General features: G+C 40.8%; 1 protein-coding gene across 12 annotated transcripts in view; it reads left to right on the top strand.

Annotated features, from left to right (window-relative positions):
- Positions 1 to 14,517, top strand: part of PKHD1 (PKHD1 ciliary IPT domain containing fibrocystin/polyductin) — a 279,614-nt gene that overhangs the window by 52,891 nt on the left and 212,206 nt on the right. For all 12 annotated transcript variants that reach the window (XR_010070475.1, XR_010070473.1, XM_063330663.1 and 9 more), the window contains 2 exons: positions 6,342 to 6,555; positions 10,391 to 10,541. Coding sequence is in view for 10 of the 12 variants with exons in the window: in XM_063330663.1 (XP_063186733.1) it covers positions 6,342 to 6,555; positions 10,391 to 10,541 (365 nt within the window). In the remaining 2 variants the exon portion in view is untranslated. The remainder of the gene's footprint in view (positions 1 to 6,341; positions 6,556 to 10,390; positions 10,542 to 14,517) is intronic.

Here is a 14,517-nt window from a genome sequence, read left to right as displayed (position 1 = left end):
AAACAAGATACAGACACAGTCTGTAGAACTGCTTATTATTATTAATTATTATTATTAAAATTATTATTAATTATTATTATTATTATTATTATTTAAACAAGAAAAAAGATATGGTGCTGGAGTGCTGAAAAGAAAAATAATCAGAGCACAAAACAGGGAAGTCTGGTTATTGCAGGAAGAATGGCAGAATGAAATGTAATCAAATTGATCCAAACTGTGAAAATACTAATAGCTGTGTTCAAAATTCACTGAGTGGTAGACGGCAGAGGGAGCCTGGGGAAAACCGTTTTACAGGCAGGATCACAATACTTACTGCTGACACTAGATGTCAGCAAGTGAACGCTGATTGCTGCCCGCTTGCTGGTTGCCTTTCATGGAGAGAAGATGCAAAGGACTCGTTGCCTCACTAACCGAAGGGACACAGGCGCTATTGCTTTGAGGCCAGTTACCAGACTTTCTCCCCTGCCCTGGAATTTGCAGTGTGCAGCCTTCAAATCTCACCAGTCGAGTTGCAAAAATGTTTCTCTGTCGATGAAGTATTTGCAGAAAAAAATTAAATTTTTTTGCATTTAAATTGGAGACTGCTTAAATCTGAGTGTTTGCCAGGTTACTTGTACTCCCTGAGACAGTCGTATTCACCCTTTGCCCATCCACATGTGGCATCCGTGAATCTGTATATCGAGCAAGATGATTTCCAGACAGCGTCCCTCCTAATATTTAAGGGATTACAAACCCCCGCTGTTTAGGGCGTGAGTGGATTTATTAGGAGCAGTTAGTCCAATCTCACCTCGTGGTTTACATGCTGCTGTTTGCCTGGGGAAATTCGCTACTTGGCACTCGCACATCCAGTGTTCAGACCTTTCTTTCACAGCCTCGGCCACACGGGAGAGGTGGTGAAGTGACTTCGGGGATGCAGGACCATAAGCCATGAAGGAGATGGGAGGGATAGGTCTGTGGTGCCCCAGGGCTCCTTCGGTGCAGAGGCTGGTGTGGCCAGGTTGGATGCTTGTCTGACATTTCCTGGCGTTGCTCATGAACCAGGTGATGAGAAGTGAAGAGTTCAAGCTGCATTTCTTCTGTTACAGCGTGCTGTGAAGCAGAAACACCTCCCCTCTGGCACTGGGGGATGTCAGGTGGCAGCTCGCCTCCCTGGGGTTTCGGCGCTAGGTCATGTTGTGTCTGGCCTCCTTAAGATTAGAGAAGTTCACGTGGGAATCCACAACTGGTCCATCTAGCCTACTCATGTGATCAAATCCGCAGGGCAAGGCTCTGCAGCTAGGAAATGTGACTTTTTTCCCCACTTAACAGACGCTTTTCTAAGACATGAGGAACAACTGGGCTCAGCAGGATCCATCCATAAGCCTGCCCCATGGAGTCTTCCTTAGGAATGGGTGTGGAGCGGTGTTGCACCAAGGTTTTGGTTTGATTGTTGACAAGAGCTGGGCATGCTAAATACTGAAACACGCTCGATCCAGAGCATGAGGAATAGGAACGTTAACCTAGAGTCTTTCATAAAAGTTGTTGTCTTTTTCAAGCTGCAGAAAAATCAAATTAGAATAGAGCTAAAAATCGAGCTTCACCCTTAAAGCTTAAGAAAACTAACAAAATTAAATAAAATTTAAAAAAAAACCATACTCCCTTCAAGGAAAACAAAAACAAAACCAAAAAACCCAAACTAACCCACAAGTCTTTAAAGGTCTGGTAAAGAGATAACTGGCTTGATCCCGAGAGCTCTCCCCTTCTCTTGTTCTTGCTTTGTTACTCGTGTTGCAGCGCTGTTGATGAGTGCAAATACATCTGTGGATTCTGTTCAGCTCAGGTTAAATTTACAGAACACATGGTTAATGTCTGTGGGATTGAATTGTGCTCCCATGAAAGACAGGAATAGTGGCAGGAAGCTTAAGGCAGACGAGAAAATAACTGAATATTCATGTTAAGTGATATTAGGGTAAGAACCATATATAAACTTTGCAGTAAGACAGTACCCAAGATCGTATGTTTGACATTGGTGTAAAGAAGGCACCTTTAAAAGGAGTTGAACTGATAAGAAGATCCATCAGGGAAAAAGCTGAGTCTGATTTGCCTGGTTACATCAGTGTGCTTGGAATAACAGGTCTGGCTTTAGGACTTTGATGTAGCAGGTGTTGGGATCTTTTTTAGAGAGTCCTGGACCTACTATTAGCCAGATTACATTAGTAAAAGTGGATGTTTAGGGAAGAGGATATAGATTAAAGGCTAGAAATGAAACGAGGCTGGTTTAAAAGGAAGAGAGACTTGGCTTGGTGGAGCTCTTTGTATGGGGCAAGAGGAGAGAGAGCAATGAGTTTTGGTTGCAGCAGAGCAGATGTAACAAGGAGATGCACTGAGCTAAGACCAAGGGGGAACTATAGCCAGGGAAATATGGTGATTAGTATGAGCAAATGCAGAAGATATGAAGAGGGCGAGTTGTGGCAACTGAGACCTCAAAAGAAGCCAGGGCCTCTGATGTTTATTGTGCAGATCAAACCAAAGACCCGTCTGTTTTTCAAATCCACAAATGAAATTTAGAAAGAGGAAAAAAATGCATATTGATTACACGGCAAGAATGTTCTGACAGTGAGATCTATCAGGCGGTGGAATAGATGCTTGCAAAGTGACCTCTTGGGACTTCTGAAACTCGTCTGTGCAAAATGAATGTCTCCTAGGGAGCAATTCTTCATAGGCAGAGGTTGGACTTGATGGCCTTAACAGGTCTTTTTCCTTTTCTTTTTTTTTTCTTTCTTTCTTTTATTTATTTTTTTTTAATTTGTCTTCTCTGCTAAGCACATGTTAAGGTTATGCTCTGCAGTCCGTTTTGTGAGCAGTGGATAACTGGGGATGTGTGGTTTGGCACTGGGACTCCGTGGGCAGTTGTTCAATCAATCTGCAGCTGCCCTTGGAAGTCCTGTAGGTTTTAGCCTCATCACATGTCTGGCAGTTGTTATTAAACAGTGACCCAGAACAAAGCCCTTGTGCTGAGCATCCCAGGATCCTGGCTTAAACCAGAGTATCCCCCAAAGACAGGGTTGGGGGCAGTCGGTCCCTAACCCATTACCAACATACAGAGACTTGGCTGCCATTGTGTCTGATCTCAAAAGAGAAACCGTAATAGGATGAATGCATTCATCTCAGTGATGAATTTGTATTACACGTGATTACCAGGTTTTATCTTTGTAGGGAATAGAAAGCATAAAGAATTCTGAGGTTTGAACACTAACTAATTAAGCAGGGAGAAGAATTGTGCCTGAGAACGGATAGACTACCCTTTTAGGACATACTAAGCGTGTTGCAATCTTTAGTTGATATTTTTTGCTATTGTTGTGGCAGGAGATAATGGCACCAATAATACCGAGAGATATTTGTGTTTAACATTTAGAGGAAGGGGGATAAAAGGGCAAGATTTCCTCCTAACTGAGAAAAGTATTAAATCCTCTAGGAGAAGGGGAATAGGAGGACCGCAGAGATCCCCAAAGAAGGAATGAGAATTGGACATGTCAAAGAGTGGTGTCTCCATCAGGTGGACAGGAGCTGTAGGATGTGGAGACGAGATCCCTCCCTCCTTCCACCTGAGATGGAGAAAGCAGTCTTAAGTTTGATTCTGGGGTGTATAGATTAAGCAGGGATTTCTTGGATTTTCCTTCCACCGGTCTCTTTACAAGCCCTTGTAACCTTGCTCTTTAGCTTAGATTTTATAAATTAATACTATTGTTTGCCTGGTTTGAGTTAAAAATTATTTCAGCAGTTGGCAGAATACAAGACCTTACATTTCTACAAGCGTGATAACATTGAGATAAGGGCACTGGAGCACAGCAGAAATGCCTAATTTCCACATAACATTTTGGGAGTACCCAAAGAGTGACGACCCTTCTGCTGATCTCTGAGGGCTGTGCAGGAAATATCTTCTGGTGACCTGCATTAGCCAGGCAAGTTCTTTGATAGCAGCGAAGTATTGAGGAAAATATTTATATCTTGAGATCCTGTGGGTCATTTCTAACTTTTTAGTCCTAAAATAGTCTTTTTCCACCCAGAAAAACTCCGCCATCTTCCTTTTAAGAGCGTAGTAGAAAACCAAAGCTCCTTTTGATTAGCTCAGCAACCTGTTGTTTTTTCTCAAACTTTGGAATGTGAATTTAACCTGCCTTTGATCACTCACTTTCAGAGGGTGATCAAACACTGGACAGGCTTCCTAGAGAAGTGGCTCATGTCCCATGTCTGTCAGTGGTTAAGAGGCATTTGGACAATTCCCTTAATAACATGCTTTAATTTTTGGTCAGTCCAGAAGTGGTCAGACAGTTGGACTAGATGATTGTGATAGGTTTCTTCCAACTGAAAATATTCCATTCCCTAATGTTGCTCTAGTTGCGTATTCATCTAAGGTAGCTGTACATTCTCCATTACCAAATCTGAGCTTATCACAACCTTTCGTGTCACAAGCAGAATACAATAGTAAAGCAGAAGGAACTGTTGAACCCTATTAGAAAAGGGGAACAAATTCTTCTGTCCACAGGAAAGTTGTGGGTTTGTGAAGGAAGGAAAGGGCAGTGCCATCACTGCTTGGATGTCCTTCAGCTTTGCTAGTGTTGTAGTTTAACGTTTTGAGAAGTTCTCAGCCTCCCCCTGGATGAAAAAAAAAAGTATACGTGCCAACTCTTTTGGAGAAATTTCTGTAATGAATTGGTTCTTCTCAAGTTTTTGCAAAGCCAAGTTCTTGGTAGTATTTTATCCTCTTCAATGATATTAATTTGCCAAAACACAGATATATAGTGCCACTTAAAATGGCCTTGGAAAGGCAGCCTGGCTTCCAGGAAGACACGAAGCTTCTGCATAGGATGCCACAGGTGGCTCTATTCAGGACAATAAAAGCAAAATATAGGAATGACACCATCATTCCTTTAGGATTCTCTGTCTATTACTTGTATCTCTCATGTTCATATATTGGTCTTTGAGGCAGCGATAGTGTTTGGCTGCGTTTGAATGGGTGCCGAGCAAGAGAAATGTCACTGGATGTGGGGAAGGAAAGAGATTAAGCATATTGCAAAATACGTGAAGATGTGGTAACCTTTTTTTCTTATTCTAAATCCAGAGAAGAAAAATACACAAAAATAGTGAACAACTCTCTCCCTGAAGTTCAGAGCAGATGAAATGCTAGGTTTTAATATTTCAAAAAATACCTTAAACATTAAACAGCTATAAACTTTTCAAAAATACTCCATATGAAATAATGACTTTTAGGAAAACGTGTAAATCTTTTAACATAGGAAATATAGCAGTTTCATGTTTTTACCATTTCAAAAATAATTTTCAGAATTTCTTAGGACCTGTGACATTCATTGACAATGATGCTTTCCCAGCAAACAAAGATGGCTTTTGAACAAACCAGAATTTAAAAAAGAAAACAACAACAAAAAAATCCTTTCTTGATAAATTCCCACTGATTGCACTTCTGATACATGAGGAACACACTTAGATGCTACAATGCAGAGTGTAATATTGTCCACAGACAAGTTCATTACAACTGTTTTATTAGTTCAGGATTAATGAAAATTTTCCAAAAATCTTTACATGCTCAGGGTTTTGAGAGAAACAGTTTTGATCTCTGACATGGCTTAATGCTTAAAGAATTCCTTTTTTTAAAAATTATTAAAACCAAACATTTCAACTGATCTGAACTTCAGTGATGGTTCATCTTTTTTATTAAACATTTTTGTCTGGGTTTAGAATAAAAAAAAAAGAACAATTTCTGTTCACACTGCTTGTTCCTTAAATACACCTCAAAACAAAGCAGGTGCTCACTTTCTACCGCATCCATGGAGTCAAACTCGGATCAAGTCTCTAGTCACACTCAGGTACTACAAAGCAAGGTGAACTGGGAGATCCCAGTTCACACAAGTTCCCTAGAAGCCCTCCAAGCTGTGGCAATGCTTTCACTAAACCTATTTCTGGATTTCAAAGTTGTCATATCCCTCTGGTAAAAGGTTTGTGCCTCACTCCTGATCTGTAAACTGTGGTCCACTTTCCCCAGAAGAAATGCCCATGCTTTTATTTAATCACTTCTCTCACCTCCTCCTGGATGGAGCAATTTGATCCTAAAGATCATCCTGATCTTGATGCACAGTGTAGGTTATATGCTTGCTCACACAAAGCAAAAGAGGCTGAAGGAGTTGCATGGAGACCCATCTGTCCTCAAAAAGGATGCACCAAAAAGGAGGCTGGGACATGCACATCAGGAATTCACAATGACAACTGTCAGTTGCTAAAATCTGCTTAATATCAGTGATGTGTCGGCTGCTTTATGTTATTTTTTCCCCCTCTTGTCTTTGCAGCATCATTGGCCATTCTCTGTGGTCTGACACGTTCTTCTGTTGACTGCCAAGAAGACAGAGCCACCTTCATTGACTGTGATGTCCAAGTCACAGTGGGCTCCTATCACCAGAGACGACCTGTGTCTTACCTGTATGTCTGTGAGGACAGCCCACCTCAGTGGCAGTGGAGGGACATCAACCCACCCCGGAGGCGTTTTGCTGGACTCTTTGCCAGGTTAGTGCCCATGATTGGGCCCATCCATGAACAATGCAGAATCATAGAATCTTTATGGTTGGAAGAGACCTTTAGAATCATCAAATCCAACCGTTAACCTAGCACTGCCAAGTTACTACTAAACCATGTCCCTCAGCACCACATCTGCACATGTTTTAACATCCCTCAGAAGGTATTCCACCTTTTGCAGAATTGGTCCCTGAAAGACTGAAGGAGCAAATTTCTAATTCGTAGGTCGATGCCAACAGAGCAATTTAGCCTTGAGACCACTAGAGAGCTCCGCTGGGTTGTGAAATTCATTCCCCGAGTCTATCAAAGCATCTTTAGTCCCCCCTCCTTCCCTCCCATCTTTTTAAAGTGTTTGAGAGACATCAGAAAATCCATCTCATAAACAGCCTGCTTTGTTCCTTCTTAGGTTTTAATATTTATCTTCTGATCCAAAGCAACATCTGGTGGATGCCAATGGGGAAAAAAGATTAGGCATTATGAAAAGCAGAAGTCTTTTTTTTTTTCCCCCTGCCTTTTTTTCCCCCCCTTCCTCTCTTCAAGCAGTTTCATGAGTAAAAAGTCACAGAGAAAATTCAGCAGGCTGTGCGATATTTACTCAGCAAGGATGCTCAGGCACTTACTCAAGGCTCGGCCTTTGCAAATCCAAGGCCGGGTTGTCCAGGAATATAAATTGGTACCATTGTCTTTAATGGGTGGTGGGGATTGATACCTGCAGAGCATTTACTCCTACGAGTAAGAGGGAGGTCTGAATTAAGGAATAAACAGATGAAAAAAACTTACTAAACGAAATTAAACAAATAGAGAATTAAAATATCACTGCAATACTTTGCCCGTGGTTTGCTGTACGTGGTGAACCCATTCCTGGTTGGTGCATGATGCTACTGCCCAGGTATTTTAATGGAGCTGCAGAGATTTGCTCCTCATCCTTATCTGGTCCTTATGTCACAGTTGGTGTTGTGAGTCACCACAGGGAGTTCCGGATGCCCTGTGTTAAGGGAAGAAAGCCAACTGGCATTTTCTGAACAAAGACAACAAGGCATGAGTTGCATTTTCTTTTCTTTTTTTTTTAATAAAAAATAAACTTTTTTTTTTTAAAAAAAAGGTTTACACGGTTACAGCATCTGCCTGTCAGTCTGTCGTTTCCTCCCCACCAGCTTTTGAGCTCTGATTAATTTGACCTGGGTTTCATAAGGGATGGACATCTTAAGAATTATGAAATTCTTGGGCAGCTGAGGAATTTAGCAGAGTACTGATATTTTTTTCTGGTAACTGTATTTCTAAACTGGTCTCGCTGAAGAGAGCAGGGCAAAGACAACTGTTTGATTTCAGATGAGTTTCTTGATCTGAAAAATCGGGGAAGAAGTAGAGGAAGAGAGAGCTTGAAGTCATTCAAATTACTCATTTTAGAGCTTTTGAAAACATTTTTTTTTTCAAATTTTGGTTCAGAAAAATGTTTAATTTCAAAATATTAATGGAATTTGTAGCAAAGTGTTAGAAAATGAAAATGTTCAAAGCAGAAATGAACTAGTCCATTGATTCCTGAAATAATGCACATTGATTGCTGTAATTAATAATAGTAACTAACAATAACAATAATAAAAAATATATGGATTTGAGTTCTGAGCAAATGTTCAAGAGTTAAGACATTCATCCCAGGATGGGGACAAAACTACTGAAATCGTTCCTGGCTTAACTGCATATTAAATCTCTCCCGTTCTTTCTTATTAGTTTTACAATGGTTTGAAAAAAACTTCCAATCTAATCTGTACTACAGCCCTTATATATTTATATATATATATATATATATAAAGTATACACATAGTGGCAAATGCATGTTCCTTAGAAGAGGTGCAAGCTTTGCCATTAACATCTGTGGTTACCAAGATATATCCCTGAATTCCCTGCCACAAATCGCCCCTTCTTTTCTTGCTTTTCCTTTAAACACTGCAATTTGTTAACGGTTTTCCAGCATCCAGGTTTCAGGATGCAGTTACTAGAGGACAGGGAGGAATTTGCTCTTCGCCTACAAGCAAAGCTGGTTAACTTTTTGTAAAAAGATGTGAACAACCACTCAGAGGTCCTTGTATTGACTTCAGTGCCTGGCAAATTGGGATCATACCCTGCATTTAGCCAACAACAACCCTCTCCAGCTTTTAAAATAGTTGGCTATTTAAAAGGTGCAGCTTTTTCTTGTAGCATTAAAAAGAAGTACTATACAGTCTTGGAAGATAGCGATAGCCCGCTCGGTTGAATTATTTTACAGGACAAGAGCAGTTCTCAAAGTGTTGCTATCAAAAGCAAGTGTAGTTCCCTACGGCTGGCTTTTGATTATTGATACAGCAGAGGGAAAGGTTCATTTAAATATAGAAATAAAAATTCACGGTTAAAAAGGTTCAGCTACTTGCAGAAGGCTTTTTTTTTTTTTTTTTTTTTTGTAGTTTCTACTGTGGCTGCTTCCCTTAACACTTTAACACTGAAAAAGGGCAACAAAACAAATACCCCCTAAATGCACTGTCAGAGCAGCTCTTTGCTTGTACAGTGGGCTGCCACATCCAGCATGGTTTGAAAACTTCATGTTCATCAAGTCATCCTGATTGTCATCCTCCCAACAAAGCTCTGAGTGTTGGCTTTGCAACTGTGTTGATTTTGGTAGAGCTTAGGCTCCTAACTTTGACACTTCAGAAATTTCTGTTAGAAGGGGCTTTCAGGGAACCTGAAGACCTCTAAAAATCCTGGTCCTACTTACCCATTCCTCTATTTTGTTGGGTAAATCAAATTATGAACTCTGTCCTTTCTTAGCTGTTCAGAAAAGTGGCATAATTTCTGAGCTATGTTGATGTTGCTATAACTCATCTCTGTCCCACAAGTTGCAGGTGTGGGTGCATCTGACGGTGGGGTAGGGAGGGGAAGATGAAGGAGCAATGGCCAAGGAAGGAATAAAAAATGACATTGCATTACCCCGTCCTGATCTGAAGCCTGTAGAAGTAAATTGGGAAGTTTCCCCCTCATTTTGAGGGTTGTTGCATCCTATAGCTCCCCATAACGAAGTGCAACCAAAGTCAGCAGCTGTCAACAGCAAGACGAAGGAAAAAAATGTTTCTTCCCCAACACCTTTTTTTTTATTACTTCTTCCCCCTATGCAAGGAGAGGCTTTAGAGCAAATGTCTGTTAGTATAACTGGCACATATATCGAATCTGCTTAGTCTGGGCTGTTAAGTAAGTTTAATTAATTTACTAAGTTAATGTTCCAATGCTAGCAACAAAGCGTCATTGCAATCAGCTGGGTAGCAGGAATTGGAACCCCTAAATGAGCTCATTTTTTCACAGTTGGAATTAGGGACCAGTTAGCCAGTTGTGTGGTTTTTCCAATTTCTCCACTTGCCCTAAGGGAGTTGCAAGTTATTCATTCCCTATTGCTAAGTGTGAGTAAGATGGGGAGGGGGGAGACATGAACAAACCCTACTCCATGTAGGAGTCCATCTTTGATCCTAACACTGCTGATTCCCTCGCTGTTCTCTGCACTTATCTTCCTGCCTTGGTCCTCGAATGGCATTTGCTCCTATTTGTAATAGTTTGGGGGAGCAGAAAAGGCATCACTGAGAGATATTTACTGCATGTATTTTCATCCTGAGTGTGTGCAGATAAAGGGGGGAAAAACAAATAAACAATAAAAGAATGGAAACAAAATTACAGAAATTTGCAAAGTTTGACAAATGGTGGCCAGGAGTTGCCACAAGCTAATGGCTTGCAATGATTAATAAGAGTAAAAATAATTGCATTTCATTAAGATTGATGACACCCCATTTAACCTCCCTTCTCGTTTCAGCCCTAAAGTGGAAAGAGATGAAGTTCTCATCTATAATAGCTCCTGTAACATTACCATGGAAACTGAGGCAGAGATGGAGTGTGAGGGAGCTAATCAGCCAATTACCGCCAAGATTACTGAGATATGGAAAAACTGGGGCCAGAACACTCAGGTATAATCAAATCTTTTTTACAGACTGATTCAAACAGCTTAAAATTAAATTTGTAATATTGTGTACATTTAAAGGGGAGGAAAAAAAAACAATTTAGGCTGAGCCGTAGCAATATATAATATTAAATGCTTTCCAACTTTGAATAGCAGTTCTAATGCTGTGCAGCTGAATTAATGCCTAACTATGGTTAATCATGTATTTTATGAGACATAAATGAGCTTTACCTTATTTTCTGGGCTATGTATATCTTTTTTAACACTCTCCATTTTTTACATAAATTCCAAGTCTGTTCTAAAAGTGTTCTTTTCTGTTACTTGAGGAGAAATTTTAGCCATGAGATACAGAGTTTCTGCTTTCTGGCAGAGACTTAGCATTAAGCATTTGGGCAGCTCTGCTTATATTTGGTTTTTGCTCCTCTTCAGTATCTGAAGGAAAATGGGTCGGTCTTCCCCGTGCTATGTGTGGGTACAGCGAGAAGAAAGACATCCACAAAGTGTTCATTACAAAAACTATGGCTCTGAATGAACACCATTGTAAGGCTCTCTATCTAAAAATGTTCATTGCACACCTAAAATGTCCTTTTAGAGTCCTCGAGGTGTTTGCAGAGTTTTTATCATAGTATCATAGAATAGTTTGTGTTGGAAGGGACTTTTAAAGGTCATCTAGTCCAAGCCCACTGCAATGAGTAGAGGTGTTTTTTGGGGGTTTTGAGCTGAATACCAGGTTGTGCCACCTGTGAGAAGAAATTTAGAGGGGCTGTATATTTGGGGAACAACAAATATCCCTTTGTCATCATCCTTTCCTTAAAGAGCAGCTCCTGAGAAGTGATGGAGGCCTAGTATATAGTGGTAGTGGGAAGAGTTGCACATCTGACTTATCAGAAAAAATGCTGGGTTTTACCTCATAAAACAAGTTGTCATACAGTTGTCTTAATATGGTTGAGGCCTAGGAAACTGAAGTTTGTTTTTTTCAGGCTTGATATTAAAGCTATGATGCTAATTTTTAACTCTGTTTGCAATGAAATTTTCTTTACCGTCTCCACCACCGCAGAAGTAGCTACTGCGTCTCAGCGGAGTAATTTTGCTGTGTAGAATCTTAACAGCAGGTTCTAGATCTTTTACTAAAAGTCCCTGGATATTTGCCCTGCAAATCTACTTTACCTGTATGATACTATTGCACATGAGTATCGTAAAATACAATTGCTTTCCTTTATTCTGTTGTTTTAAGTCTGTCCTTGGTCTGTGAAGGAATGTCACGTGTAGCCTTTTTCCTGTTAGTTTTCATTTGTTAGTTATGCTACTAGAAATATGCCAAGGTAAGGAGAAAACCAAACAAAAAACAATATTAAAAATTGCTAGTTAGCAACTGTAGGAGGCCAGCAAAGGGCAGTGATGAGGCGAGCATCAGATCAAATGGTAATTGTCCCTTTCATTCATATTTTCCTTCCCAAATGTGAGAAGGGCATCTCTACTGCCCAAAAGCCTGGGCTGCAGGGTAGAGGAGTTGTTACCTGCTGTTGGCTGTGATCTGAAGAACTTGGCTGTGTCATGGGTCCTGTAGTCTCAATAACGAGATGATGACAGGTTGTCATTTGACTCATGTTGGGGGAAGAATAGGAAGAAGTAGTGAGTTTTGTCCCTGCTATGGTTTTTCCTGCTCAGAGAGGGGAAAATCGAGGAAGTCCTAAGTGTCCTGAATGAATGAATTCGTTCAGGGAGAGCTGGGTGAAACCAGCAGCGCTTTTAGATCTGGGATTTGCTGCTGCTTAATGAACCCAGAGGGCATTTGGAATCATTTTATCCCCCTTCCCAAAACTGGCCTGGGTGAGCAGAGGTGGATGGGTGGGGAGTTCAGATAAATGGTTTCAATTTTGGTCCCTTTCTAGCTGACAGCATCCTGTTAAGATTTACGACCTGGTGCAGCATATGCATGCTTCACTGTAGAGGTTTAAATCATGTCATGTGAACTGGCCTTACCTTTCCAGTGGAAATAATGGTCCCCAGGTTCAGCACCAAGCAGTGAAATGCATTAGTAGCACCACGTGCCTTAGGATAATGGTGCTATTAGCAGGCAGCACAACTCTGTGTACAAGTAATGGGACTGCATCTCTTTATAATAACATCTGGCACTTCTGTTGCACTCTCATGCAAGGATCTCAAAGCACTTCATAAAAAATGGGCCTGATCTTAGTGCTTTTCAGCATAGCTACACTGCTCAGCATTTTTGTTTTCTGCCAGCTGAACGATGCCTGGGCAGGCTGATAACTCAGTGGTGTTTTAGCACAGCTGGGCTTTGTGGGAGGGTTGGGGTTAGAGATGATTAGATGATGATGGAACCAGGATTAGCTCCAGAATGATATTGGAAATAAGAAGAGGCATGGCACAAAGGCTGACAAAGGCTTGTCAAGAGCATGAAATGAATGGACATTGGCAAGAAGAGAGAACAACCTTGGTTCAGAGCAGAAAATTAAAAAAACACAAACATCAGAAGACTGGTTCTATGAACTCGAGTCTAAAGGATGCAAGTTTTAGGGTAAAGTCGTTCTTTTCTTCAGTCTTTATAAGACACCTGATAGGACCTGTCCATAATCCTTAAAATAATAAGGAAGAGAATAATGTGATTAGTTGGGATTTGGTAGGTTGGAAATGAGGCGAACGTAGACTGTGAATGTGACAGGGTTTTGCAGCAATCTCCTTTTAGGAAAATGCTGGGCAGAAGGCTCCAGAGATGCCTGGGAAGGAGCCTGGTGGGTGTATGGGAGAGGTGTACAATAACTCCGGTAGCAGGAAACTGAACTCCATGCTGATCTCTTCCAGGTCTGTGTTTCTATGATGCTTTTAGCAGCCCTACAGAATCTCACACAGAATCACAGAATGGTTCAGGTTGGAAAGGACCTTAAAGATCATCTAGTTCCAACCCCCTGCCATGGGCAGGGACACCTCCCACTAGACCAGGTTGCTCAAAGCCTCATCCAGCCTGGCCTTGAACACCTCCAGGGATGGGTCAGCCACAACTTCCCTGGGCAACCTGTTCTGGTGCCTCACCACCCTCACAGTAAAGAATTTCTTCCTCATATCCAATCTAAATCTCCCCTCTTTCAGTTTGAGGCCGTTACCCCATGTCCTATCATTACACTCCCTGATAAAGAGTCCCTTCCCATCCTTCCTGTAGCCCCGTTATCAATAGCTCACACACACAGCCTAGTGACATTGAAGAGGAATCCATGCATAAGGATCTTGCTCTACAGCCAGTGGCAGAGACATGTCCATCATCTTGATCTGCCTTTTTGACCAGCAGGAGCCTTGCACTGGAAATAGTCCATTTTTCTCTTGCCTAACTCTGCAGAACAGTATCCAGACAGTGAATTTACCCTGGATCTTTGTGTCAGACTTACTAAAAATTGGATTAAATGCCTATTGTAACATATCTAGGAATCAGACCTTAGCCATGCTAGTTGGGCTTTGAATAACATATTGCCAGACCCATTCCTCCATGTTTCTGGTCACAGCCAGGATATATATTATATATATATACACTTATATATATATTTTTTAATATATATATATGTGTGTATATATATGCATTCCCATGGTTTTCTCTCACTGTCTGAATTGCAAGTGCGTGTGTATACCAAGGACACCAAAATTGTCTGATGAGATTAGCAAACACCACAAGCACTCTTTCTCAGTGAGTTAATGAGGTGATTGTCCTTTGAACTTCTTTTACTGTCTTAGATATACAGAAACTCCAAGTACTAGAAGATCATTGTACCTAGATACAAACTCCGCACAGGTGCATTTTTTTTTTCTTCCATTTCTTTAACACCTTTTTTTCCTATGATAAATACACATAAAGATCTATTTTAATGCAAATTAAGAGCTTAACCCTAGATACCTTAATTTTTGTATGATCTGCATGAGATAGCTAAGCTTAATTCTGCAGGGAAGAGAACTCTTCCACCTCTGATTTCAACATA

The sequence above is a fragment of the Chroicocephalus ridibundus genome, chromosome 3 (genome assembly GCF_963924245.1).
Source record: "Chroicocephalus ridibundus chromosome 3, bChrRid1.1, whole genome shotgun sequence".
Taxonomy (NCBI): domain Eukaryota; kingdom Metazoa; phylum Chordata; class Aves; order Charadriiformes; family Laridae; genus Chroicocephalus; species Chroicocephalus ridibundus.
This window is presented reverse-complemented; position numbering and strand designations above follow the sequence as displayed.